Source organism: Schistocerca americana, chromosome 3 (assembly GCF_021461395.2).
Source record: "Schistocerca americana isolate TAMUIC-IGC-003095 chromosome 3, iqSchAmer2.1, whole genome shotgun sequence".
Taxonomy (NCBI): domain Eukaryota; kingdom Metazoa; phylum Arthropoda; class Insecta; order Orthoptera; family Acrididae; genus Schistocerca; species Schistocerca americana.
The window spans coordinates 869,526,819-869,551,877 of NC_060121.1; the positions used below are offsets into that span (position 1 = coordinate 869,526,819).

At 39.1% G+C, this 25,059-nt stretch overlaps 1 protein-coding gene across 3 annotated transcripts in view; it reads right to left on the bottom strand.

Annotated features, from left to right (window-relative positions):
- Positions 1-312: 312 nt before the first annotated feature.
- LOC124607391 overlaps positions 313-25,059 on the bottom strand; it is a 34,850-nt gene continuing 10,103 nt past the window's right edge. For 2 of the 3 annotated variants that reach the window (XM_047139710.1, XM_047139709.1), the window contains exons 3-4: positions 10,673-10,884; positions 313-1,963 (exon numbers count right to left, since the gene is read on the bottom strand). In XM_047139710.1, coding sequence (XP_046995666.1) covers positions 520-1,963; positions 10,673-10,884 — 1,656 coding nt within the window. In that variant the 3' untranslated portion in view covers positions 313-519. Of the gene's footprint in view, positions 1,964-10,672; positions 10,885-13,813; positions 14,167-25,059 lie in introns of those variants that run through there. The other variant, XM_047139711.1, reaches the window with a different exon arrangement.

The window sequence follows — 25,059 nt, forward strand, 5'->3', positions numbered from 1 at the left end:
TGTGCCCCCAGTAAATAGTCATATATATTAAATTGTGTTTTCATTTTCTTTTTATGGACTTTTTATCCAGTTTGAGATGCACAATTGATTTGTTCTTCTCACTAATATTCTTTAGCTTATTTGATAAGCAATTCACTGGAATACCATTTTGAAAACAAAAAGAATATGCAACTAAAAAGAAATTCAGCTTCATATCAACTTCTCTTCAGATTCTTTTGTGAGTAAGCGATATTTAAATTTCATATATGCAATAATTTTTACATCTGAAGCACTTCATATAATTTTGGTGACTTTAAACAGGAAACAACAGACAAGGAAATATCACTGTATTTCCTAATATGTTCAAGTTTTCTACATAAATGCATAAATAGTTGTCTTTTCTCTGTGTGTCACTTTTAAAGCTTTTTATCACATATTAAATAAGCAGGGTTAAGCTTTGACTAGACAGTACAAGTTGAACATCAAAATGCTTTTAGTGATCCATGACAGTCAGCATCACTAAAAGCTTTTTAGCAACTCTCATAAAAGTTTATCATTCATATCTCGCTTAACTAGATCAATAATAAAGTCTTTAAACTCATTTCCGTTTGTTTGTGCATCATTCTCATTAAATACTGTAGCTGCAGCAGGTTTGTTGCTCACTAGTTGCTTAGATGAATGGCAAATCTGTGAATTAGAAGTCTCTGAAACTGCTGTTTGAGTTTCTGCTGAAATTAATACAGAATCTTTGCTAAAATGTGGGCCTGCAGTCTGAGTTTGAATGTCTGCAAACTCTGACAGTTTGTTAATATCATTTGTTTGAGTACATGTATTGGAATAAAGAAGCTGTCCCAGATTATCAACATCTTCAGAGGTTTGAGTTTCTGTATTAAAGTAATGCGTGAAAGATGTATCATCATCATTAAAAAAGCAGCTATTAAAATCAAGTTCGGTCTGTGTTTCTGTGCTGCAAGACCAATTCTCATCAAACAGACCTGCTGTCTGTGTCAAGATACTGTCCAAGTTACTATCAGAATAGTTTGAATCTCCATGAAATTCTGGCACACCATTCAATTCTGTGCTGCAAGAGGGGCTACTGAAATGATTAGCTTCATTTGCATTTTCTATAAAGCCAGTTTCTACTGGATTTTCAAAGTAGGTGCTTAAGTCACTCACAGTTTGTGAACTTGAATTCATATTACTGGATGAGTGTGTGAAAGGTTTAGACTCCAGAAGTACGTTATTCCAGTCAGTCTGAGTGACACTGTGATTTAACATCTCCTCTTTCAGTATAATATTGCCTGTACTAACTGGACTTGTTTGAGTGCCTGAAGAGCTTTTCTGCCAGAGGCTGGAAAGACTATCAATATCCAAGCTAAATGAGTCTGATCCATCAAAAAGAGAGAAATTAGGTGTGGGACTATTATTCAGTGCTGTAAAATTATCTGATCCAGGTAGAGAATCTTCTGTAGGGTTATATATCTGATTATTGTTGAACCCATTAGTGGAAATACTGATGTTAACATCATTACATTTACTAAATACTGAATTAGCCACTGGCTGTGTAGTCTGAGTTTCCATACTCTTTCTTCTTTTCTTTGCAGTAGTCTCTGTCTTTAATTCGGGAACACTAACACCTCTGTGACTAACTGGAATGTCAGCAGCTTTCATTGCTTTTTTCAGAATATAATCTCCTATTGTTTGAGTCTCTGCACTTGTGGTTGGGTGCCTGTTGCGAGGTATAGAACCTGTCTGTGTCTGAGCACAGGTTTTACGTTTTGATGCCTTTGGGTGGACACCACTTTTTCTTGTTCTTTTAGCTTCTGCAACTCTGTCTGTCTGTACAGCCCTACTGACTGTGGTAGCAACTGAGTGTGGTGAGAGTTCACTCAATGTAGCTGCTGCAAGAGGATGAATAGGGACAGCAAAAGGCCTTGGCATATCTTTACTAGACACTTCTGCTTCATTGGGAACAACATTGCTCCTGCAAAGTAAAATGGCACAAATTTAGTACATAATATGAGAACAGCAAAAGCAAATCAAATGAGCTTTTGTTTGTGTTAATAATTTAAACCTATGTAATATTGTCAGATTTCTTGTGATATACAAGGTGGAATCCAAAATTTTCGGGGCTGGTGCTGCCATCTGGAAAGTAGTAAGAGTATATCTGTGCACCACTAGGTCGCGAGAGTTGCATATCTGATGAGTCAGTGTGCAGAGTGGCATTCAGCTGGAAGGACGTGTTGCGTGTTCACAGTGATTTCCATAATACTCCGTGTTTGGTGTGTGGCGATTTTACGATGGAAGGCACAGCATGTTGAAGTGTGCTTGGACCTTCGTCAGAACGCATCTGATGATCCAACCTTCTTGTCACAGGTTATCACCGGTGACGAGAGATGGATTTACAGTTATGACCCAGAGACAAAGCAACAATCGTCTCAGTGGAAGAGCCTGGGCTCTCCAAGACCCAAAAAAGCGAGACAGGTGAAGAGCAAAGTGAAGAGCATGATCATCGTTTTCTTTGATACCAAGGGAACTGCACAAAGTATTCGTCTCACCCAACCAAACAGTGAATTCCGTGTACTACTGTGACGTTTTGTGACAGCTCCGTGAAAATGTGCGGCAACGATGGCCTGAACTTTGACGTCAAGGGAACTGGTTGCTCACCAGGACCTTCTTGGCAAAAAACAACATGGTGGTTGTACCCCACCCACCATACTCACCAGATTTGGCACCTTGTGACTTCGTGCTATTCCTAAACTGAAACTCAAATTGAAAGGCCATCAGTTCGACACTCTGGAGAGGATTCAAGAAGCATCACTGGTGGTGATAAACACCCTCAAAGAACAGGACTTCCAGAAAATGTTTGACCAGTGGCAGAAGCGCTGGGACCAGTGTGTACATACGGATGGGAACTACTTCGAGGGTGATGGTGACCATTAGTCCAAATGTAAGGTTTTCAGCAGATGGCAGCACCAGTCACAAAAATTTTGGATAGCACCTTTTACTTGATATTAGTTTATCTATAAGATAAGCAATTCAGCAGCTGTTTTCCAAACAACGTATCTATTATTTCAACTGAATGGTCTTTTAACTCTTTGCACTGCTATCATCATACAAATATATTTGTTTTAAAATGGAACTCATTATGTGAGAAGCTTTGTAGGAGGGGGGCAGGGAGGGGCATTGACGCAAAATAGCTGATGTCATATTCTATAGTTTGTGCAGTATCTGCCAAAACCTAAGGTAACTCAGATGACAAACACACATGACAAAAAGTGAGAGCACAGTGTTAAGGAATCGCTGCTTAACAAATGAAAATGGCTAAAAAGATAATGCCCAATACTCAGTCTAGTTAATATTAACACCTCTTGATAAGAAGGATGAGAGGAAGTCACCTAAGCTGTAGAGAGGTGTTTAGTCTTCCTGAGTTTGTTCCCACAGACACACAAACAGTGTTTTTGCCGCAGAGATAGAATGTTCCTATGTACAGTGACACCAAGATCGTCCACAGCAAAAGAATAGCTAAAGGGCCTGGGAAGTACAGCAGCAGCTACCTCATTTCCTGACATGCCAACATTTCTGGGAACCCATACGAATGACACAGTAGTTCCACCATCTACAAGCGAGTGAAGACATCCCTGAATCCATTGTAAGAGGGTAGTTTGAAAAGTTCTCAGAATGGAGTAGAAAGAAATGACTTACTTCAGTGTCTTTTTTTTTCTTTTTTTTCTTTTCTTTTCAATGCAGTCTCACTGTGCACAAACACACTTTGTCCAGCTATGTTCCAAGGCCTTGATCCCATCTTGAAAATTATATTTCTCTAGACCCACAAAATACCCATCAACTTTGGCTGTCAGTTCTTTGTTTGAAGATAATCTCCATCCACCAAAGAAAATTTTGAGCTACAGCAAGAGACGAAAGCGTCATGGACCCAAATGGGGCAAATAAGGGAGGTATGGCAACAATTAATATCTCAGCTAGTGGCAATGGCACTTGTGTGTGGGCGCACATTGTCTTTATTTTCTTCCTTGCCAAACCTGGCCTTGTTTCACATCTCTCCTTCTACGGTTGGTCCAGCAGGTTAGTGTAGCATTTTCCCATAGCTGTTTGGGCAGTGGGAAGATAATATATCACCAGAAACCATTTTGCATCCCAGAAAAGTGATGCCATGACCTTTCCAGTTGACTGTCTTTGCTTTCTTTTATGGTAATGAATCAATATGTTTCCGCTGCTTTTACTGTTGTTTTGGCTCTGGGATATAGCTGTGGTCACAAACCGGGGCAAAAAGTCTTGTAGGTTGCTCTGTGGGGCAAAAAGTCTTGTAGGTTGCTCTGAAAATGGCCGAACATTGTCTGGATATTTCCAGTCTGATGCATCTCTGAGCTTGCTTTAAAAGTAAAGGCACTCCTTTAGCAGGTAATTTTTTCATATACAATTCCACTGTCAAAATATGATATCCCTGTTTGGATGACATTCCTATTCCTACAATGTTAGGATTTTATTGCACTTTCAGTCGGCAATCGTCCACGACCATTTTATGCACTATTGCAATAATTTCTGGTGTAGTCACACATCTTGGCTGACCGCTATGCGGATAATCATATACACTTCCCTGACCAAATTTAAATTTGTTCATCCACTTGGCAACAGTAGAATATGAAGCAGCACAGTCTCTCAATGTATGCACAGTCTCACAGTGTATTCTGAAAACTGACATTAGTTTTCTTTGCTTTCTTACCTTTCTTATGAAGTATTTCATCACTGCTCAAATCTCGATTTTTTTGCATGTTCACAAATTACTATATGGGAACAGCAATAGTAAGATGTCCACACATGAGTTCTCTGCCCAGAGCACTGACAACATCACCTGGTTTCTCATAAAGGATGACCTATTACTATGTAGGAACATTGTTGCCCAACCACCGACATCTGATGGTGATTCTGCGAACTTTTCAAATCACCCTCATATTAAATGGTGGTATGTGTATCCCACACAAAAGCTCTGGATAGCTCTGATGGAATAAGTGCATATGACAGATTAGAAATTCCATGCACAAGGTGGCCTGATAGAGGCATACAGTATGATTCGAGCACTGGTCTAAATGGTGATATCTAAAGATCACATAACCAATAACAAAGGTCCATCCCATGCTATGGTCATCCTAGAAGCCGTAAGTGTAACTCAAGGTGCTCTCTCCAAACTGTGTATGAAGCTCCAGATATGCAGAATGAATTATGAGCTGCTGTATATGAGCACAGACCTCTACACAGAGCCAAGAGGAGGGAGGGGGGGGGGGGGGGCGGCAGTATCGATAGACGACTCCTATCCCTTGGGAACACAGCATGTAATGGGAGGTGAAACTTTCAAAGTAGGATATAAAAGCGAACTCCATGGGGCACAAAGAAGTAGAGCATACCTGATATTAGTAGTCCACAAAATAATCAAAAACAGAAGCATAACATTGATGGCTGAACATAGAGGAAAATCATCAAGCGTATTTCCAGAGGAGGACATCACACCAGAATAAAAGTGTTCAATTGGCAGGTCCTATATGGAAGCTCATAGCTGCACTGGTGGGGAACACACCAGTAGCCAAACAGATACTGCAGTATTGAATCTGTTATGGCACTGTAAAATGAATGATTGGTCAGATGAATACATGCTGCATCCATAGTCCAGCTCCAATTGGACTAAGAAAGGATACAATCAAATGAGAACTGCCAGGGCTTCTCCTCATGAGGTGTCACACAGAATGTACAGAACATTCTGAGAACAGACACAGCAAGCTGCCAAGTAAGATATAGGGGAGAAGCAACATAGTGTTGTATCAGGTGTTAACCCCAAGAATGTCATGATTTTGACAAAGAAGAGCAGCAAAAGTGAGATGTAAGGACAGTTGGAGAAATCCTTTTCACTGCCCGAAATTCATATGGATGATTCCTTTGGAGGAAAAGTCCATGCTACTCAAGTAAAGGTGGTCAAGACAACACTGAAGTCACCACTCAAGTAAACACACACCGAGAGCTGCAATAAACCATGAAATCATCAACGAAAGAGGGCCTGACACACCTGGTGGATGACTGACAATAATGGGGTTGATCAATATAGCAAATAAGGTTATACTCAACACTGAACCCTGAGGTACCACGTCATCCTGAATAAAAAGGTCTGATAAAGATGGACCCAAGTGTACTTTAAAAACCTAGACTTCTAAAAATTGTCTAATAAAGTGTGACTGACAGCTTATAAAGGAAATTGCTTACAAATCACTCATGTCACCCATCCTAGAACATTGCTGAGGTGTGTGGGACCCATGCCAAATAGGATTAACAGGGAATACTGGACATATACAGAGGAGGTCAGCACAAATGGTCACAGATTTGTTTAATCCATGGTAGAGTTTCACAGAAAAACTAAACTAGAAGACTCTTGAAGATAGACATAAACCATCTTAAGAAAGTCTTTTAACAGAGCTTCAAGAACCAGCTTAAAATGGTGACTCAAGGAATATACCACAATCCCCTATGTATCGCTCACATAGGGATCATGAGAATGAGATTAGAATAATTACCACATCCACAGAGACAATCAAACAATCATTCTTCCCATGCCTCATATGTGAATGGAACAATAAGAAACCCTAACAACTAACATATACCCTCTGCCATGCACCGCATGGTAGTTTGCAGAGAACAGATGTAGATCCAGACATAGATGTAGCTGTAGATGTAGATGTATGTTATGTATGGTAGAGTCCCATCCTCCAGCAAGCATCACAAACCTTTTCCTAATCAAAAACTTTGGCTACAATCTGGCATTTATGCTGGAAGCTGTCCATGACATAGGGTTGACAGGGTAATGAGATTGTAAACTGCAAGGCGATCCCTACAAAAGCCCTATTGGACGTTTAGTGGCGTTTTCTGTGACTCAACCCAGCATATGCACCACCTATTGAACACTTGTTCTGTCATCTTGAAGACATTACTGGTGAAGGAAATAGGACACTATCTGGAAGGAATACTTGTGTCTTTACCACACTTATGTAAGCAATTACAGTGGGTTTGCGCCACTGTGTAGGAAATGTGCTGTTCTTCCAGGTACAGTTGTAACATGATAAGTACCACAACATTGGAATGTGAATATCACATGGCCTGCGGAGGATGAACATCATGATGAAAGGACACACTCCAGCCACCTAACAGTAAAACCAGTATTGCAGCACATGCGATTATGAGAAAGTGATCTTTGAGAATTACAGAAGATAGCACTATTGTGCCACTGCATGGAGATTTAAGAAAAGATGATTTTACAGAAAATCAGTAATAAGACAATTAAGAGAAGAAAAACATGAACTTTTACTTGGAAGCATTATTTACAGCCAGGCAGATGGTGGAAAATAAATGTGAATTTGGGGAAAACATGTAGTTGCATTCAGCTATATAAAAAAGGATTAGTACACTATTAGAAGTGAAGACATATTGCAAAATCTGAATAGACTAGAACTGTCAAAAGGAATGCAACTGAGAATCGGGAACCTGTATAAAAATTGCCTGAATTGTGTTATAACAGACGGCAAAAAATTCAGAATGGTACACTCTCACCAGTGCTTCTTAATATAGTCATGGACAAAATTATAAGGAAAGTTCACCAAGAGTCAACTGCAGATGATATGAAAATTATGGTCTATGCAGATGGTGTGATGATTTGGGAAGAAGATGAGCAGAACTGGAAGAACAACTAAATACCTAGCAGACAATAACTGAAGAAGCTTATGTGTAAACAAGTGTGACAGAAAGTGAAATAATGAAAATCATCAAGAAAAATAAAAAATAAGGATGTAAGTTGTAATGGAAAAATTATTAAAGAAGCAGATACTTTCAAGCATCTAAGAAGTAAATTAGCCAAGAAAGGAAACATCACGGATGAAATTTCAGAGAGAGTAGAAAATTGTTTGAAATTTTATTATTGTGTATCAGACATAATCAGAATGTTGGATTTGGACAAATAAGGATGTGAGGAGAAAAAAAAGCAATGGAGATGCATTTTCTATGAGGGACCCTGGGTAAGACGAGAAGGGTCAGGATAAGGAATGAAACAATACTGAACAATACTGAACCCCTAAAAGAAAGTATGGGGAGTAATACACATACAAGGTTTGGCCACATTAAAAGAATGGGACCAGAAAGACTTCCATCCAAGAAAAGCCCTAGAATGGACAGAACCTGGATGAAGACCAATTGGAAGACCATGAACACAATGGAGAGGTCAGGTGAAGGATGATGTGAACCGAAGAGGACTGCAATGAGAAGAGATGCTAAATGATACACTGTGGGAGAAAAGAGAAGCTTGGAAGAGGCTCTGTGAATGACTTGCATAAGCAGAAACATTTCAGGAAGAAGAAGAAAAAGAAGAAGACGAAAAGTAGATAATGTTGAGATACGCATACATAAAAAGTAGCATTAGTTTTGGCTCTGTAAATTGTCATGCCAAAACAGGCACTTACTGAGAACAGTAGGTGTTTGAAGAACAATTTTTATCGACGCAGGTTAGTGGAATTTCTGGTGTGCAAACATAATCAACTAAGCCACATCTGGATAATAAGTCTGCTTCTATCATATCCCATTGTTGTGCTGTAGCTTTGACTCAAACTCCATTAGACATACTCAATGAACATAGGTATGATGGTAAAATAACCTGCACAGCAAATCTGAGGTCTATTGTTTTGGAGGCTAAGGTAGTTAATACATCTACAAATTTTAATAGCTGATCATTATCTTGCTTCAGAACATTATAAAATAAGCTATATGGGTACAGTGAAATTTTATTATCTTGGAACAAAGATGACATTGATATTGACAGTATTCTGTTCCTGTCAAATTGGTACACACTGTAAAATGAATTCAATCAAGTGCCAATTTTATATAAAAGCCAGTCTTGTTTACACATCTTTATAAAGTAGCCTGACACATGCTTTATTCAAATGGGTAAGTTAGAATATTATGACCAGATAAAATTCTTTTGGGTGAGTGATTTATCATAAATATCCAAAGTTTGTGGAGGTTTTCAAGGAGTATGCCAATTCATTGTATAGAGAATGGTAATCAGTTTCCAACAGTTAATAAATGGGAAACAGAATTTAATATAGCCATATTTTTCTTTAAAATTATTCACATGAAGTGCTTTCAAAACCTCAAGCACATATGAAGACAATAACGTGCCCAATATGGTATTGGGTGATCCATTATGAAAGGTGTTTGAAACAGGATTCCCCCACAAGCATTATTAGAAGAGAGAATACAATACTTTTCATACAAAGAATTAATTATGAATAAGCCTTTTGTGAGATGTGTGTGGCATTTGTTGAGCACTGAACAAATGTAAAAAAGAATTTTTGGACTATATGAACATGTGGCATCTGTTTTTTTGTACATGTCTGAATGTCACAGTGGTTCATGCTACTGCCTAGTAAGCGGGAAATCTCAGATTCAAATTCTGGTCTGGGACACATTTTCACTCATCGCCACTGATTCCACATATAGTCCCAATGCACCTGACATCAATAATTTCTTCCCTTTCCTCGCTCTCTCTCTCTCTCTCTCTCTCTCTCTCTCCCTCTCCCTCCCTCTCCCCTTCCCCCTCCACCATCAATTTACATAGAATATATGGGTTAATGAAAAACATTATAACTGAATTCATGTGACAATCCGTTATAATGTACAGGGTCTGTCACTTCACACCAAAAAATAAGCAACAATCATGCAAGGAGTGAGTGGAAGTCAGTTACATCTTCCAGAATGATTATGCCCTGTGCAAAATGGTCTATTCAGCCCTGTAAGGAGTAGAACACTGACTGGTGAATATTATGCAAGTTAACTAGACCAACAGATTAATATAATCCATGAAAAGATGTCAATTCAAACAAATATAGAAACTGGTGTTTGAAAAACATCCTCATATGGGCCATAGGCATTTATATAGTGGAAATATCATCAGTTACTATAATTACAATGCTTTTTCCCATAATCCAACCCGGTTAAGCAAAGTGTATGTGATACTTGAGTTCAGTGAAAATTCCATCAAAATCAGCTCAGCAGTTTTTGGTGGTTAAGACAGTAAGGGTCAGACTAAATTCCATATGTTGGGTTTCAATCTAAAATCAGTTCTTGAATTTCATTTTGTCAATTTATTGCTTCTTTCGGTACTGATAATGACCTTTGAAAGAAAATTACAAATGGCTAGAAGTCGATGTTAAACAGATGGTTTCTCCTATAACCAGATGGTTAAGTCAGTTCCCAGATCAAGGAAGACAATGGGTACACAAACAGCATAACAAAAATTCCATAAACTGAGATGATATGCTCTACAGCTCGTCCGGAGGTCCTTATACCTTTTGTCAACACAATTTACAAACAGCAAATTTTTTGGGTTAAATTTATGTCTGGTTAAAAGGATAATTTTTTGCTGTCCTATCAAATTTTTGTGTAACATAAAAAAAAATTACAGAATAATATAGAATCATTAATCCAACACAATAAAATAATCCCCATGTTTGTCACTATTCAACAATACTTAAAAATACTAGACATAGCTAAGACAGTACTAGCTTAAAATGTAATACATGACAAGACCGACATTCAGTTACGAGCTTTAATTTTTAAATGAAAGAAAGTACATGTAACTGATACTAACTTCCCATAAAACCTGAATTTTTCATCGAATGTATGTCGATGGCGTTTGGCATGTGTCAGCAGTGCCTCATATGATTCATAAGAGAAATTGCATGAACATGTGAATTTCATCCCACATGTTCTCATATGCTTTCTCTGAGCAGTCTCTGTCGAAAAGCCCTTGTGACATTTTTCACAAAGGTACATCTTCTCTGCGTGTACTTTTAAGTAGTGCTAAAAAGAATAAAAAAATTTAATTATTTAAAAATGTTGCAAGAGACACCATTATTGTTCTGTAATAAAATATTGCATTAACAAGGAATATGTCAGCTCTCACTTTCTTTACAATGAGCTTCACTGATGGAAGTAAACATTCTAATGGATCACATACAAAACATTTACCTCACAATACAAAAGGGAAATTGTGCTAATGAATTGCGCAAAAAAAGTTTGGAAACACAAGAGGTATTTTAATTATTTAATAGTATCCCAAAAAGATACCACAATCTGTGTAGAACAGAATGGGAGATACTGGAAGGCTTCAGATTGACTAACAAAGAGAATTCAATACTAGACTTTGAACTGCAAATATTTCCAAGTGCAGCTGTGGACTTTGATCATAATTTATTGGTTGTGAACTGCGGATTAAGATGAAGACAGTGTTGAAAGGCAGAAAAAAGGGAAGCAAGACCCAGATAAACTGAAAGAAAAATGGGTTCTCAAAAGTTTCAATGGAAATACTGGGCAACAATTGGCTGAAACAGGGAAAACGAATAGGATAAAAGGCAAATGGGTAATTCTGAGTGATGAAATAGCGAAGGCTGCAGAGAATCAAACAAGCAAACTTCTTGGGTAACATGCGAGATAGTGACTATACCTAACAAAAAGGCAAAATACAAAAATGCAGTAAAGGGAGCACACCAGAGGGAATACAGACATCTAAAAAATTAGATTGACATCAAGTGCAAAATGTTTAAGCAGAATGGCTAGAGGACAAATGCAAGGCTGTGTAAGCATGTAAGACTAGGAGAAAGATGACATTACTTGCAGGAAAACTGAAGAGACCATAGGGATGCAGAGAAGCAGCTATATGAGGATCAAGAGCTCTGATGGCAAGACAGTAATAGGCAAAAAAGGGAATGCTGAAAGGTGGAAGGAATAAATTGAACGGTTATACATGTGAAATGAACTTGAAGACAATATTGCAGAAAAAAATAGGAAGTATGTGACTACACTATGGGAGTTATGATACTCAGAAGAATTTGACACAGCACTGAAAAACTTAACCCGAAACACAGTGACTGGAGCAGAGACAATTCCCTCTGAATTATTACGATACCAACCACGACTAAATCATTTCACCTCGTATTCAAGATATATGAGATTGGCGAAATACCTTTACACTTCGAAGAAAATGTAATAATACCAGTTTCAAAGAAAGCAGTTGCAAATAGATGTGAAGATTTCTGAACTATCAGTTTAATAAGTCACGATGGCAACTTAGTGACTGCAAAGTACTGACATGAATTGTTTACACAATATTGGAAAAAGTAGTAGTAACCGGCTTCAGGGAAAATCAACCTGGGTTCCAGGGAAATGTAGGAACCTTTGAGGCAGTACTGATCCTACAAGTAATCTTAGAATATAGGTTGAAGAAAGGCAAACCTGTGTTTATACAGTTTGTGGATTTAGATGAAACTTTTGACAATGTCAATTGGAATACACTCTTTCAAACAATGGAAAATCCAGATTGGAATGTAACACTATACTCTTTGAAATGTATAAAAAACACAGGCAGCGAAAAGTTATGTACATTACAGAAAGGGGGGAGGCAGAGCTCGTCTGGTGCAAATAGACAGGGGAGCAGCCATGGTTAACAGCACGGCAGCGATTATGAAATTAACCTAGCAGCTTGAAAATTGCAGAGATATAACAACAAATAGACAAAGCATGTGTCATCAATGCAAAATGACAGTACTACCAAAATAAACAAAAATATAACTAAATTGCGGATAATAATTGACTTACCCTCATAGAGAGGATATTAAATGCAGACTAGCATAATGTAAAAGCATTTCTGAAAAAGAGGATTTTGTTAGCACTAAATATATATTTCAGTATTTGGAAGTCTTTTGCGAAGGTGCTGTTGGGCCTTGCATATGAAGTGAAAATTGGATGATAAGCACTTCAGGTAGGTGAGAATAGAAGCTTTTGAAATATGATGCTGCAGAAGAATGCTGAAGATTAGCTGGATGGATCAAATAGCTAATGAGGAGGTACTGAATGGAATTGGGAAGAAAAGAAATGTATAGCATAACTTGACTCAAAGAAGGATCAGTTGATAGTACATTCTGAGGCATCGAGAAATCATCAATTTAGTACTGGAGGGAAGTGTGGAAGGTAAAAACTGTACAGGAAGACAAAGGCTGGAATACAGTCAGCAGGTTCAAGCGGGTGTAGCTTGAAGTAGTTCTGTAGAGATGAAGAGCCTTGCAATTGACAGAGTAACATGGAGAGCTGCAACAAACCAGTCTTCAGACTGAAGATGATGCTAACAACAACAATACTACTACTACTAATACTACAAGAATGTAGTCTACGAGGTCTTATAACTTTTGACAAGTGAATTAGGTTACTCATTTCCACATAAACAACATATCTAAAAAGGAGGAGGTCACTTTCTATTCACTGAGCAGCATCTTTTGACATTGTTTTAAGTCATATAACATGATATCTGAAGTGTTACGCAGGTTACAGTGAGCGGGGGTAATAAACAGGTATGACCAGTATCTTTTAACACGTTTACATTTGCTATATCGAACCAAAAGTATTTTTTTCAAGCAACATGTTTTCTGTAATGTCATTTAAATAATCATACTGGTAGAGATACGCCTTAGATGGCCAACAAAATGAATTATTTGTTACAATTACCCTAGCAAACATTTTACATAAGGTGTAAACCAAAGTATCTTTTCTGAATCATTTAATACATCAAAACAATCATTATCACACTCTTTGAAACTAGAAGACTCCACTGAATTCGTTATTTCTCTTGTTTTGTCAGTGTGACTTAATGGTGTGGGTTTCACAGGGTAACAGTGTGGGCTCAAAAAAAAAAAAAACAAGTACACAACAAGTCTGTATCAAAGGATATGGTGGGTACCTGGAGTTGAACTCGGCTATAAATAACAGTGCGACACCAACAACACTTCCAGTTTGGTTGTAGTCAGAGTCCAGGCACTGAGTACACACAGTAGCACAGTGGGTAGCACCTGAAGATGATGACTGTGTTGGTCATTGAAATATTGTGTATAAAAATGGAATCAGCAACCCAGCTGAATATACAATGTGCTCAATTTGTTCAATCGCAAATATTTGAGAAATAATAGTTCATAGTGTTAATAGAGGTCAAGTGCATGATACTCTTTACATGTGCCCTCAAAAACAAATCTACAGCATTAAACTGTGTGACATCCTTTCTCCCCCCTCCACCACATCAGACAATACACCCATGTTTCCTTGTCTACCACTGTACATACATGTTATTCAGATGTGAAGGTACAATGAAATTGAGTTGTGACTGTACCAGTACCAGGCTGAACTGAACCACGTTTTCCTATGTCTAGTGAAGGGCACAAGCTCTATCATGAGAAGTGCAGTACCTATTAGCAGTAGAGGCATTAAGGGAAGGTGCCCAGTCAACATGATGGATAAACAGCTGTTCTCAATACACAATTATGGCCCGATAAGTTTGGTAAAAATATTACTAAATAACTTTTTAATAAGATTAACTTATTTCCGTCAAACATTTGGTTCAGTGAGATTCTGCTTTTATTTATTTTGTCAGAAAAACATTTGCTTCCAATTGTGTACACACTCGTTTACAACAAAGGTAGCCTATTCATTCAATAGATATCCGTTTGCCTTGAAACAGATATTTGAGGTCAGGAAACAAAAAGAAAATGCACTGGGTGAAATATTGAAAACAGAGTGAGTATAAAATCATTTTGAAGCCCGGTTTTAGCATTTCTCCCGTAGCCATGACCAATGTGTAACTTTTTATTCATGTGACCATCTGAATGGTCCAATAAAACTGTTTGTTAAAAGCCATTCACTATTCAACCCTTTTCCAAATAATCAAATGTGATGATATACTGCAAGTGCTGAAGACAAATACTAACACTGATAAAAGTTTTTATTTTTCAGCATACTTTGACACTGCCAGCACTAAATTTTGAGTGTAGTTGTGTCTCCAAAGTATAATCATGGGTACATGTCTAGGTTACATCCAGAAGTCTTTCAGATTATGCTTCACACATTGTAAACAGTCCTCCTCTGAGCAGTTTTTGTCTGGGGTCAACAGAGGTTTACTCATTTATCTTCTTCTTATGCAGAATTCACTCAGGATATTACATATACTGTCATATGAGTGCCCATCATAGCAAAAACTCACAAATCTTAACGAGTATTCCATTACAGTACCATAATGTTTATCAATCATTTCTCGAGAACAAATCTCAACTGAATATCCAGAATGTGCCAGACCTGTACTACTTTAAGTGCTGGCTGGAATGCAAAGAACTTCTCTCAACTCAACATCTTGGTCATTGTACACTTTAAGAAACCTAATGGCCCTATGATATGCTAGTTATACCCATTTTTATAAAAAAATGTGGCACCAATCAGCTGTTGAGAATTATTTATGCATGACACCTTTATTAGCCTCAATGTAAAACCACTAAAATAAGTTATTTAGCAGTGGTCTTGATACTTAACTAAATTTCCTCCTGCTTTGTTGAAGATCAAAAGATGTATTAATCAGTCTCTCCTCATATGACCAATTTCAACCTAGTTATTTACATATAATGTTTTTTGGTGAATAGAGTGGTATTCGACTTATGTACACATCAAAGCATGTCATCCAGAGATCAAATTTCTAGAAACTGAAGGAGAGTTTGGTGTGGGTAATGTCTCCCATGAAGTGTTTATCTTTCATTTCTTAAAGCCTCCCCATAATAGACTTACTTTATGTTGGTAAGCTCACATAAATCAAATATAGCCACCACTGGTTCCAAAAAAAGTAAAGTTGTTTCACAAAACATTACCATCAAAGCCACATCTGTTGTTTTTCTGAGTTCCTCACAAATGTCCTGTCACATGCAACCTAATTTGGTGAAAGGAGGGAGTGCTGGTGCTTCTAAAGAAAGGAGATTGTGATTTAACACAATGACAGTGATTATGTCCTTACAGACAGTGAACAAGCAAAGATAAGCATGGATGAAGAAAGAAGTTCTTTTAAAAAACCTTTGCTACAATTCACTTTAACTGAATTACAGAAACCACTGAAAACCTATATCTGAATGGCCATACAGGGATTTTAACTCTGCTTCCCTGAAATGTGGTCCAGGGTCTTAACCACTGCATCCCTTTTCTACACTACTGCTTAAGATGGTGGTGGTGGTTGTTAGGGTGATTTGCAATTAGACTACATGAAAAGCACTGTCAACAATTGTCTAAAAGACACTGTGGGTATCAAAACACATTCACTTTCTTCTATTATGCCACATTTGCCATCAGGTACACATACAGTCAAACATGAAGGCTGTCGATTTATTGTGTAAGTAATTTATAAGGTCACCATCAAGAAAACAACTGAATAACTGATTGCTGCTTACACCACTTAGAAAAAAAGTACACACTATTCACATCTTACAAAATTCCTGAAGATATTACAAAGTTCTGTTTAAAAACATAAACACTACCAAATAAAAAAGCTCCATAATGAAATTACTGCTAAATCATGACAGGAAACAAATGATACATATTAGATGATAGCAGACAAAGAACTGGATAAACAATCATCAGATAGCAGACAACAGGATAGAATAATAGGAAAATCAATGATGAAATCCTCATACGGTTTGTGCAAAGAAAGTGTATACTTACACATAACAGGCTTCTCAAGAGGACCAAAATTATTGTATCATTACATTGTACACTCTGAAATCTCTTGGATGGTGAAATAATGCTTGAGGGTTCTGATATCTATATTCTCATGAGGTATTCAGGATATGTACCCTATAACCATTACTGTTGTGACCGCTACAAGGTGTATTTTGTGGGCATAAAATTGTCTACTTTTCTAACAATGGAAAATCCAGGATGGTATAAGGACAGTATTATGAAAAGATAGATTGCTACTCACTATATTGCGGAAATGGTCAGTCGCAAATAGGCGCTACAGAAATACTATCAAACAAGAAAGGTTTTGGCCAAAAAGGCCTTCTTCGGAATTAGTGCGTGTGAGTTCTGTTTACGTAAGAGTTTGTGTGTACATATTCCAATGAAGGCCTTTTTGGCTGAAAGCTTACTTGTTTAACAGTCTTTTTGTTGTGCCTATCTGCAGCTCAGCATCTCCAATACATGGTGAGCAGCAATCTGTCCTTTTCATAATATTTGACTTTTCTTTTAAGCACAGGCAGAGTAAGTTTCTGTGTGTTATGATGTTAATTGCATATACAACAGTCCTAAACATTATTATACTAAACTTTAAAATAATACCTATGATAAGAAAGGCATAAGTCTAAATTTTTTAATATTCTGAAACAAGGAAATGCCCTATCTCCTTAATTTTTTATAGGGTTGGTGGAGAATACAATAATCCAAGTGTCAGGAGAGACACATGACAAAATTACAACAATGTTATTTGCTGATGATCTGATAGTATGGAATAACAATGAGAAGGAAATACAAAACCAATTACATGTCTCGGGAAATGTTGGACATGAATATGACCAAAAATTCAAGCAAAGAAACGTGAGCTGGTGGTCACAACAAGAAAAAAAGGATTGTCCACAATAAACATGATACCGAGTAAGGAGCAACTGAAAACAGTGGACAGTTTGGGATACCTGGCAGGTAAATTGTACAAAAAACAGAAGAAATTATCAAGAGATAAGAGTGAATCAACAAAGCATGCCGACTGCTTCATGAGAAGAGAAGTGTGAGAGAAGTTATATGGAACAAAGAAGTCTCCTAAGTAAGAAGTTAATATGCATAACATATTATACACCAATTCTGTTGTATGCTGCAGAAACTCGCTCATGAAGGAAAGGGGAAAAGTAAGGAGTGAACAATAAAGATGACTCCAGAATGAGATTTTCACTCTGCAGTGGAGTGTGTGCTGATTTGAAACTTCCTGGCAGATTAAAACTGTGTGCCAGACTGTGACTTGAACTCGGGACCTTTGCTTTTCGCGGGCAAGTGCTCTACCAACTGAGCTACCCAAGCACGTGCTTGGGTAGATCAGTTGGTAGAGCACTTACCCAAGAAAGGTATAGGTCCCGAGTTCGAGTCTCAGTCTGGCACACAGTTTTAACCTGCCAGAAAGTTTCAATAAAGATGAAGTTTTTGAGAAGTCTAATATGTGTAACAATATTGGAAATGATGACAAATGAATGGATTATGGAATTAACACATGAGATATCTCTATAAAAGAAGAATGAAAAAAGAAGATTAAGGTGGTAAGGGGATTTGGATGGATTACAGGAGATGAGGATCTGTAGGAATATGCACAAGATGGAGCCAGAAGCAGGAGACCAAGGAACAAGTGGCTAAAAGGAGTGGAAGAAAGCAACTGGAAGAGAAGACTGGGCCAGAGAAGCTACAGGGAGGTGGTGGAATTTCTGGAGCAGATGGAGAGACTTGGGCTGCAAGCAGACCCAGGTAGTGGCAGGAAATTGTACAAGATGATGATAACAACTCTACGGTTGAACATTACATTTCGGGAGGAAAAGAAGATTTTCTCAAAGAGTTAGTATGGTCTCAGGAAAAACCATTCATGTGAAATACAGTTCACATTTTTTCACATGTTGTCTTCATAATAAGTGAGAAGATAGATTCTGCCTTCTGAAAGGCACTTGAAAATATAAAGCAATATGGTATACTGTAACAAGTATACATAATCACCATTCCTGATGTCCAGGCGGAGCTTCAAGGAATCCTCAGAACCTTAGGCCCCCTGCAAAACCTTTCACCTGACCCCATCAACCTCCTGACCCCACCGACACCCCGCACCCCTACCTTCTACCTTCTTCCTAAAATCCACAAACCCAATCATCCCGGCCGCCCCATTGTAGCTGGTTACCAAGCCCCCACAGAACGTATCTCTGCCTACGTAGATCAACACCTTCAACCCATTACATGCAGTCTCCCATCCTTCATCAAAGACACCAACCACTTCCTTGAATGCCTGGAATCCTTACCCAATCTGTTACCCCCGGAAACCATCCTTGTAACCATTGATGCCACTTCCTTATACACAAATATTCCGCACGTCCAGGGCCTCGCTGCAATGGAGCATTTCTTTCCCGCCGATCACCTGCCACCCTACCTAAAACCTCTTTCCTCATTACCTTAGCCAGCTTCATCCTGACCCACAACTTCTTCACTTTTGAAGGCCAGATATACCAACAATTAAAAGGAACAGCCATGGGTACCAGGATGGCCCCCTCATACGCCAACCTATTCATGGGTCGCTTAGAGGAAGCCTTCTTGGTTACCCAGGCCTGCCAACCCAAAGTTTGGTACAGATTTATTGATGACATCTTCATGATCTGGACTCACAGTGAAGAAGAACTCCAGAATTTCCTCTCCAACCCCAACTCCTTTGGTGCCATCAGATTCACCTGGTCCTACTCCAAATCCCATGCCACTTTCCTTGACGTTGACCTCCACCTGTCCAATGGCCAACTTCACACGTCCGTCCACATCAAACCCACCAACAAGCAACAGTACCTCCATTATGACAGCTGCCACCCATTCCACGTCAAACGGTCCCTTCCCTACAGCCTAGGTCTTCGTGGCAAACGAATCTGCTCCAGTCCGGAATCCCTGAATCATTACACCAACAACCTGACAACAGCTTTCGCATCCCGCAACTACCCTCCCGACCTGGTACAGAAGCAATAACCAGAGCCACTTCCTCATCCCCTCAAACCCAGAATCCCCCACAGAAGAACCACAAAAGTGCCCCACTTGTGACAGGATACTTTCCGGGACTGGACCAGACTCTGAATGTGGCTCTCCAGCAGGGATACGACTTCCTCAAATCCTGCCCTGAAATGAGATCCATCCTTCATGAAATCCTCCCCACTCCGCCAAGAGTGTCTTTCCGCCGTCCACCTAACCTTCGTAACCTGTTAGTTCATCCCTATGAAATCCCCAAACCACCTTCCCTACCCTCTGGCTCCTATCCTTGTAACAGCCCCCGGTGCAAAACCTGTCCCATGCACCCTCCCACCACCACCTACTCCAGTCCTGTAAGCTGGAAGGTGTACACGATCAAAGGCAGAGCCACGTGTGAAAGCACCCATGTGATTTACCAACTGACCTGCCTACACCGTGATGCATACTATGTGGGAATGACCAGCAACAAACTGTCCATTCGCATGAATGGACACAGGCAGACAGTGTTTGTTGGTAATGAGGATCACCCTGTGGCTAAACATGCCTTGGTGCACAGCCAGCATATCTTGGCACAGTGTTACACCGTCCGGGTTATCTGGATACTTCCCACCAACACCAACCTATCCGAACTCCGGAGATGGGAACTTGCCCTTCAGTATATCCTCTCTTCTCGTTATCCGCCAGGCCTCAATCTCCGCTAATTTCAAGTTGCCGCCACTCATACCTCACCTGTCTTTCAACAACTTCTTTGCCTCTACACTTCCGCCTCGACTGACATCTCTGCCCAAACTCTTTGTCTTTAAATATGTCTGCTTGTGTCTGTATGTGTGGATGGATATGTGTGTGTGTGTGTGTGTGTGTGTGTGTGTGTGTGTGTGTGGGCGCGCGCGCGCGCGCGAGTGTATACCTGTCCTTTTTTCCCCCTAAGGTAAGTCTTTCCGCTCCCGGGATGGAATGACTCCTTACCCTCTCCCTTAAAACCACTTCCTTTCGTCTTTCCCTCTCCTTTCCTCTTTCCTGATGAGGCAACAGTTTGTTGCGAAAGCTTGAATTTTGTGTGTATGTTTGTGTGTCTATCGACCTGCCAGCGCTTTCGTTCGGTAAGTCACCTCATCTTTGTTTTTTTATATATATATATATATATATATATATATATATATATATATATATATATATGTGTGTGTGTGTGTGTGTGAAAACAGGAAGGGTAGCTGGGAGCATATGCCCATATTGGCAGCGGGGGACGGGGATGGGGTCGGGGGAGTGGTGGCCAATCCCCGTCCCAAATTTCCACTAACCAGTTTCCTGCTGCCTCACCTAACTTTTTCCCTTCTCTCCACACCACTCTGTCTCCTTTCTAATTGTATACTGCCATCCTGCCATCTCTTTGTCTCTCTTTTCCCCTCTCCCTTTCCCCACTCTTCATTTCCACTACTTTCCTTTCCTCCTCCCTCTCCCCCCCCCCCCCCCCCCCCACACACACACCAGAAAAATCACTTCCCTCCTCTATATCTCATAATGCCCTATCCTCCAAACTATTTTCGTCTTCTTGCGCAGCCGAGTCACTGTCTAAAAATATGCCTCACGCCATCCTGCTATACCCTATTTACCTCATGCATCCTCCCACATCCCTTTCAATAATCAGTAACTGATAATCAGTAATCACTCCAACTGCAGAACTGGGTGTTTGGGTGTCTGTGTGGTTGTGTGTGGTGAATGTGTCTACTCTTACAAGAAAAAGAGAAAAAGCTCGAAAGCTATTGCGATACTGTTTTCTGTTACATGATTCTATGCTCTGTGCTCCACTACAGGTGAGTGGTTACCCCTACATTATTTTACGTGTTGTTCCATTATGATTAAACTTTCCTCCTGTTAATGTTCGTAATGAAAGCTGGCATGAACTATGCTAGCAAATGTCATACGAAAACTGAAAATTTGATTAAACCTCAAACAGAGATTGGCTCACAATGTGCAAAACCAAAGAGATCCAGCAGCAGAAGGATTAGATTTCAACATTCCACAAGCACTATGCTCAACGAAGATAGGAAAAGTTAATGACAAGTTCTTCACTCCACTATTTGTGGCATTTAGTTAAAACTTGTTCCAATAAAGTTACAGCAAACGCAAAAAAAGACACCCACAGAAAGTTTAACTTTATTGTCTTCTTGCTGTCACATGTTTCTCCAAGAGTAAGCACATGAGATTAGTTTTCTGTGACATGATATACAGTTTGCTTTCCACTGATTTCACTGGTGTTTTTTTCCGTAATCATTTTTGATTTCTGTATTTAAGTTCACATTCTGCCACATAGTTTGTTTTATGACTCACCAATGACTCACCAACTACTTATTTACTTGCAGTTCCAGAATGATTCCCATATCTTCTTTTGCCAACTTTCATTAGAACAACAATACTTGCCGTCAGGAACAAGACATAATAATTATCTGGACAGTGCCATCATATATGTGTAATCAAAGACAGAACGAAACACTGACAATAATTTATTTAACTTCTACATTTTTGTTTGAAATGTTGGTTGTGATGACAGACTGGTCTAATGAATTCTTCTCAGGTTATCAGCTGAGTGGTGGCGTCGTCTTGTCACAATGTTTCAATGAGTTTCATACCCATCATCTTCTGGCGAAGATGATGGGTACACAACTCATTGAAACGTTGCGACAAGACGGTGCCACCACTCAGCTAATAACCTGACAAGAATTCATCAGTGGAATACGCCGAGAAAGACTGGTCTAAGTTGAAAGGTGACAGTGTGGTTGATAATTAGCATGTATTTTATGCATACTGAATTCTGACTAGTTAGTTAGTTAGTTACTAGTTTGACATATATTGCAAAGTCAAGAAGGTGGATGCTATCTGGAGCTTTTATATTTCCAGATTTTTTCTTTACATCAACCTGGTCTGAATAAGAGAACTAAACTAAGATTAAAAAGTGGTATGTTTGTTTTTAAAAACAAAGCAACTTCCTGAACATGTCACAACAAGATGAGCAATAATACAGTAGAGCGTCGATTATCCGAAGTAATTAGGGGACACGGGTGTTCGGAAAACTGGTTTGTTTGGATAATCGAACTGTACATGTTTATTTGCCAAAAAGAAGTACTGTACAGTAAATTTATTCATAAAAACAGTGGCGAGCTTCATTGTTTTACGGCTTGTTGATCCATCAGTAGAATCAAGCATAGCTATAAAATTTACTATGCTCGTCTTTTGTTTTTTTATATCCGAAATTGTCGACTTCCCCACCTTGTACTCATTGGATAAAGTGGTTGCACATTCACTTTCTTCTAACCCTCACAGAAAGGACAACACGTTTACGTTTAAGCATTTTGTATCGTCAAGTTCACTTCTTCACGCAGCAGCACACAAGTGGTCGTAACAGAGAACAGAAGGTGACTGTTTACACCGTGAGAAGCTCTTCTTGGGGGCGCGCAATCCTTCAAACTGCATGGAGCGGCACGCCTCAAGCTGGCGCAACTGTTGCTGTGAACAGCTTTGATACTGCCGCTACTTCTACTGCCAGTGCCACGCCGACAGAAGTGTGCCGATTGTTGAAACACAGTGACTGGCAGCTTGGCCGGTCAGCAGCGCCTTGTGAAGGCCGCATTAGAAGCAATGTACTGCCAGCGGTGGCCCAGTGAGGCAACTACTGTGGGAAACTTGGTTTGGGAGGGGGATGATGGACGGTAGGGTGGGAGAGTAACAGGTGCGAGGAGTACACAGTTCGGTTAAGCGGTCGTTCGGTTGACCGACGTTCGGATAATCGACACTCTACTGTAATAATATATAAGTAAGACATACAAACTTTGATGATAGGCAATAAAATATCACTGTTACATCTACTGGTGGAACTATGTACAAAAGCAAATCACTTGAAGACAATTAATCTCTGTTACATTACATTCTCAAATTTATTTACTAGTTGATATAATGAAAACCCATGAGAGTACATCAAGCAGAAAGGAGTCTTAGATAGGAAAAAGAAATGTGATGTACAAGAAGAACTGAAAGCTGTGATGGACTTTTATATAACACATATTTGTTGATCAAATATTTTTACTTTTTCAACCATATAATGGGCTGTTAATTTTCTCTCTCCCATTATTTGTATTTAACGACAACACTGTCAGCTCTAGCACTAAATGGGGCACCCAGGATCAAAACTGACAAAGTCAATTTGCGAAAATGAGTTTAAAGTAGAAGTATATCACTATCAGCTGAAACAAGAATATGTTTCAAAATCGGCCATGTCCTTGTATTATAGAGCACTGAACTGTTTGTTATCCAACAGAATGAGCCAAGCCTTGCAGGCAGTAAATTCATAGCTGGCCACATCAAGGAACAAGTAACAATCTTCATGTCGCAGCATCTTTGTCTGGAATCTTGTGTTACTATATTATGCAACAATGTGACCATACAATTAGACAAAATATTCCTTATTTCTATATTCTTTGAAGTCATAATATTTCATTTTTATACTGGTAACACCAATCTTTTGCACTAATTTCCATATTCACAGGTTTCTTACCATTTTATAATACTGACATTGGGAAGTACTAAAGTCTGTGGAAAAGAGGAAAAACGCTAGCTCAAATGACACCACACACAGTGATCAAAGGCATTACTCTTCCTGTCTCTAAAACAAAAGACATTAAAAAAATCTCGTGTGGAAACACTTTGGCCCAACATAGGAAGATCTTCAGTCATTTCTGTTTTACAAAACAATAATATTGAAACACCCTGGACTGGTGCTGAGAGTTCCAACACAGTCACGCAAGTCTGCATCAATGGTTCGTGTGAAATGCCTTATGTAATCTACACAAGTATTCTACAATCCACCTTATGGTATGTGGTGCATGGTACCCTGTAACACTACTAGTCATTTACTTCCCGTTCCACTAGCAAATAGAATGAGGGGGAAAAATACTGTCTATATGCCTCCACATGAGCCCCAATTTTTTGTATCTTATACGCATGGTCCTTATACGCAATGTATGTTGGCGGCAGAGGTTTATTCTGCAGTCAGCTTCACATGCCGGTTCTCTAAACTTTCTCAGTGAAGTTCTTTGGAATGAATGTCTTCTTCCCTCCAGGGATTCCCACTTGAGCTCCCAAAGCACATCTGTAACACTTGCATGCTGATCGAACCTTTCGGTAACAAGTCTAGCAGCTCGTCTCTGAATTGCTTCGATGCCTTCTTTCAATCAGACCTGGTACAGATCCCAAACACTTGAGCAGTACTCAAGAATAGGTCGCACTAGCATCCTATATGAAGTCTCCTTTACAGATGAGCCGCACTTTCCTAGAATTCTTCTAACAAACTGAAACTGACTATTTGCCTTTCCTAATACGATCCTCCCATGCTCCTTCCATTTCATATTGCTTTGCAATGTTACATCCAGATATTTAAACATTGTGACTATG